Here is a 4,870-nt window from a genome sequence, read left to right as displayed (position 1 = left end):
CGGTCAGATGTGTGTGTGTAGTTTTTATCGATTCGCAAAGTGTATAAGCGTAACTGCGGTAAAAAAGTATGTCACTTAAGCAAGCATAAGATACCTAATGAAGTTCATGTATAGGTTTCATTGTGCCAAATCTCATGTAGATATTCCAAAGTAGAATTTCATGTTCCCATCTCGCACATATATGACATACCAAGCTTAATCAATGCTGCGAAGGAATAGTTGGGAATGCCATCATTTAAGACTGTTCCGTAGTCTGCGAAAGTCTGAATTACATAAACAATCATAACAACTTTATTTAGCAATAAGGACGTTGGCTGAAGTTGACCGAGAATTTGCGTACTTATATACAGTAGCGTATTTTCTTTTAGTGTAATTTTGACAACAGAATCAAAAATTATTTTATCCGCATGACACGATATTTGGCAAATATGGAGTATTAGGACAACAAGCGCTATGTACTCTATATATGAAGGAAGAAATCGTTGACTGCGCTGATCGCCCGGTGAATCTTCTACCGCGGTGCGATAAACTGATGAAAATATTATCGCGCGTCACACTCATCTTTGGAGCATCACACAGCACAGTAATTACAATTAAAAACCAGTCGTTGAGGAACGGTAACATAATGATTTCACACACATCAGTGACAAAATTAATGAAAACTGGAGAGTACATCCACAGATAAGTGCATAGTGCATTCTGCGCAATGATGCCAATTATCACAGCAGTTTATCGCACTCGACGCACACATATGATTAATAAACAAACGCGTGCAGAACACGGATAACTGGAAGGTTTTCAGTGGAAACCTTAACAATATGTTCTACCCCGTACTGTATTACGTTCACTGCGCACTTAGTACTCCCGTTCCCCGAGCACGTGCAATTGCAGTAAGGAGTGCCCCGGTAATCTCCATCCACCGTATCAAGCGCTTTCGCCATCAATCTGGAAAAATATTAATCAACTTGTAAACGACAAACATCCGCTTCGTCAGAATTGCAGCCGAATTACGCGAACACCTTTTGCATTTTGCAGGCCGATTAGTCATAATTATATGTGGGGTGCCATTTTATATAATGGTTTGTTATCGATATAAACGACCGCTGATAGAATCTTCATTGACAGTGTGATGGAATAGCGAGTTTAGACAAGTTTGCGCCACATCATGCCCTGTGCGTTGAAAGTGTCATTTGCCCTTTGCGCGGCACTGGCATTCATCGGTGTGGTTTGGTGCAGTCCTCTGCCGATGGAAGAATTCCAGTTCACGCCCCCCGTCGGCATCTGGCAAACCCGGGAACGGCCCACTTCGACAGCCGGCAGCGGCTATCGCAACGGACATCGTTTGCGCTGGAGTCCCAGCAGCGGATGGGCCACCGGACCTGGAAAGCGCTCCCCGGGAAAGGTCATCGAGATCCCGGAGGGACCGGAAACGGATAAAGAGGGGCTGATCCAACTGTGTGATCTCCTGGAGCAAATTTTCGTCGAGTTGACGGTTGTGTCAGAAGAGGTAATAATTGCCAAATATTCTGTATAATCTACACGTTTACTTCGGTACTTGATTTTTTTTTTTATTATACATCTTCTGTGCGTATTTCGAAGTTATTGAGAGTGAGTCGATTACTTAAGAGTCGTGCAACTGTAGCAGCCTTCTTCTGGTCTTACTGCACTGTGAGTGCAGATATTCTATAATTTTTATTTGCCGGGATGGCTGATGAATATGATGCGCATTTGGTATTCGTAATTCAACGAGTGCCAAGTAAGTAAATGTTCCGGAGCTGGTTTAGGAGAGTGCATGATGTTACCGCGCGACTATCGGTGCACTGTCGGTGTACGAGTGCATAACCAGCACCATTTGCACTTGCAAATATTATAATATTATTTGCGAGTTACTGCAAGCAACATAATATTAGCTGTTGGTGAAGCATGAAATGTGGCTATGTGCGATAACTTCATGCATATTATTCGTTTTGTTTTCATGACGTTTGTGAGTTGCACAGCGTAATGTACATTTGACTCACAAAACACCTCTGTTACCTTATAAGTTACGGTACATTAGGTTTACTATACGATTTCCGCTTGGCTTTTGTATAGCGCAGGGCAGCTCAATCGAAATACTTTTACACACAAGTGACACAACGTACAGCGGAAACGCATGTACAATTGTCGAATTCATGTAATAACGTACTGTATTTCGCACTTGTCCATGCAGTCGCAGTATGTGAATTTTTTTCTTTTAAGATAAAAGAGCTGAACCAGGTTTGCGACGATTTCCGTGGCAATATCAGCGTCGAAACGAAGGAAACGCAATGAACCTGCGAAACCCTGGACAACCTCCGCGGGACATACACTCATCGTAGCTGCTTTCTTCTGTTGACCTGCTTGCTTGCAGAATAACCATGTAATAACGGAAGCTGCGTGCATGAAATATATAATATTATTGTATGAATAGTATTACTTTTTAGTACCAGACTGTATGTACAGGGGTGCCGGGCCAAGTTGGAACAACTGCGTGAAATAATGTAATGTCTGAAAGAGTACTGTATATGAAAAAGTCCATACCGAGGAGCGCGGTTGCCTGGAGCACCGATGGCATTAGGCAAGATGTTGATGTTAAAAACAAAAGTAGCGGATGAAAGGATAGGAATTGCGCTACTGTCTGGTAGTTATCACCCCCTTCCAGTTTTGAATCATAGTTGTATGAAAATGGTTATTTGTTGTTCAGCAGCCCGATTTCTGCACCAAATTGAAGACCTATTTCCAGTTTCCCCAACTACCCTAGAGTTGAGCATCGAAACAAAATTATCGAAGGTGCTACAGACCGAGTGCTGTCACAAAGAATTACCGCATTTGAAAAAAAAATGGTAGATTCCAGTAGAAGCAGCGAAAGTAGAGGAATATTTCTGGCTGTCCCGACTAGGCCTGGCAGGACTTATGGGTACCATAGCCGCTGTATTTTTAATTTGGCGCTTTTAAAGTTGGCAAGTTTTGTATGACCTTGTAGAGAATTCTTTTATCCTTATGATGATGTGTTGCAATAACAGTAAATAATACTTCCAATAAGTTGAGGTAAGCTCAAATCGCTTCGCTGCAGCCGGCTGGCTGCATGGCCAAATACACATGAACAGCGGTAGCTGGAAATCCCTTGATCCGAGCGGCAGGGGTCAAAGGAGAGCTGCTTTTTAGAAAAACTGAAAAGAGAGAGTGAACGTTATTTCTATGGTCTTTCGTTTGTCATGGTTTTTAAGACTTTAAGAAAATTGGCTATGAAATGAAGATCCGAGAACTACGATTATGAAAATTACAAAATTTAAGAATTTACGAACATTTATAGTCTACCAGTTACGCTTTCCCGAAAATGGCCTGATTTGGCTGTAAATACCACCGCTATTATCCAAAACTTAAAAAATTCGATGAGACAAACACGACAAGTTCGGTTCGTTTTTTGTAATATTTTACATAATTATATGATTCTATAAAAAACAATAAAATTTGGCGAGCGGGACAACGCCTGCGCTCAGAAAGGTTGCGGTATAAGGACACCACCGATCGGGAAATAAGGACGGAAATAGGGAGTGGCAGACGGGAAATCACTATATTTATGTAATATCGATTTACTGTTTGTAGGGACTACATAAGATCGACATGAGTACGGCAATTTTCAAGACTGTAATTTTTTTAAAGTTTAGAGCATCTTCTTTCAGATTTAAATCTATTAAAGCTTTGCCACGGGAAGTGAATTTAAATTGCACTATGTCGTATTAGCTCGCTAAAAATTATATTTGCAGTCGTGCTTTTTCATTCTGAGTCTAAAAATAAAAAGGCAATCAATTCGCTGACGTATTCCGTGCAGTTTCTGCGGCTGTCAGATATCGCTTAATGGAGCGCTCTGGATGGTATTTTTAGAAACGTTTGCTAACGTTTACCAATGTACGTATAAGAAAAGCCATTTGCATTTTTTTCACCGCTTTTTTCGAATGTGCAGGAATCTTCGGGGACAAACTCAGTCCTTGTCAACGACAATTTCTCAATACTATCTCTTCGTCAGATTAGTTGTTTTTGTCTTTGCGATCCCATTCTTACAAAAACTGGTTTGTGTGACTGCGAGCTGTGAGGTAAAAGTAGAAGATATCAGATGGCGCTGGCTAAGCGCGCATCCTCCATCGACAGCGGAACAAAAGCAAACCCGGATGAAGGCTTTAATGCCGAAATCTAACACACACCGCGCCTTGCGCGCCAGCCAAAAACCAACTGGTCTCTGTAGGCAGCGCAGCTGCCTTACAGAGCCATCAAAACGCATGAAATGCCCAGACAGGAAAAACCCAAAACCAACCAATGAGAGAAGGGCTGAATCATAAGCCCGCCCTGACAAAGAGCTGTTAAAGTCGGAATTGCCCACTTGAAGACATGTAAACTGAAGTAGGCGGTACAGTAAGTCTATTGGATTACCATAGTTCTTCTGGTTTAGTATTCTTTCCTTTTCCTTTTCTTGATTCGCTCCGATCTGTATTTTCTGCATTGAGCTGTAGTTCACTAGATCATGGGCACCATTTCTTTTAAATCTTGGGCATTGTCGAGTAGGTAAAACCTTACCTCCACCTAACCAAATATTCAAACTTCGGATCATAAAGAAATTACGTGTTCCACAGTATCACCTGAGGCTAAGCCGACGATGATGTTTGTATGATTATGTTACAGATACCAGTCATACCACTACACTCCACTATTCACAATGACGAACTGAAAACCTGCAATATAGAAATCTGTTTTAATTTATTTTTCAATATGCCCATCAATGAACGCCACTCACGGTCAGTACATGCTATATACTGTACAATCAAATAAAGAATTTGTCCCAGTTAACATGAGAAGG

General features: G+C 41.4%; 1 protein-coding gene across 1 annotated transcript; it reads left to right on the top strand.

Annotated features, from left to right (window-relative positions):
- The first annotated feature begins 1,126 nt into the window (after positions 1–1,126).
- On the top strand, positions 1,127–2,661 carry LOC129581288 (uncharacterized). The gene is made up of 2 exons (XM_055472277.1): positions 1,127–1,507; positions 2,239–2,661. Exons 1-2 carry the CDS (start codon positions 1,166–1,168, stop codon positions 2,308–2,310), a joined length of 414 nt encoding a protein of 137 aa, XP_055328252.1. The 5' UTR covers positions 1,127–1,165; the 3' UTR covers positions 2,311–2,661.
- Positions 2,662–4,870: the final 2,209 nt, after the last annotated feature.

The sequence above is a fragment of the Paramacrobiotus metropolitanus genome, unplaced genomic scaffold (genome assembly GCF_019649055.1).
Source record: "Paramacrobiotus metropolitanus isolate TYO unplaced genomic scaffold, Prichtersi_v1.0 Parri_scaffold0000001, whole genome shotgun sequence".
In the NCBI taxonomy this organism is placed as follows: Eukaryota; Metazoa; Tardigrada; class Eutardigrada; order Parachela; family Macrobiotidae; genus Paramacrobiotus; species Paramacrobiotus metropolitanus.
This window is presented reverse-complemented; position numbering and strand designations above follow the sequence as displayed.

Excerpts from the sequence above, each read along its gene's own strand:
- LOC129581288 (XM_055472277.1), top strand. The coding sequence starts at position 1,166 with ATGCCCTGTGCGTTGAAAGTGTCATTTGCCCTTTGCGCGGCACTGGCA. Across the intron at positions 1,508-2,238 it reads TGACGGTTGTGTCAGAAGAG|ATAAAAGAGCTGAACCAGGT; the intron begins GTAATAATTGCC and ends TTTTCTTTTAAG.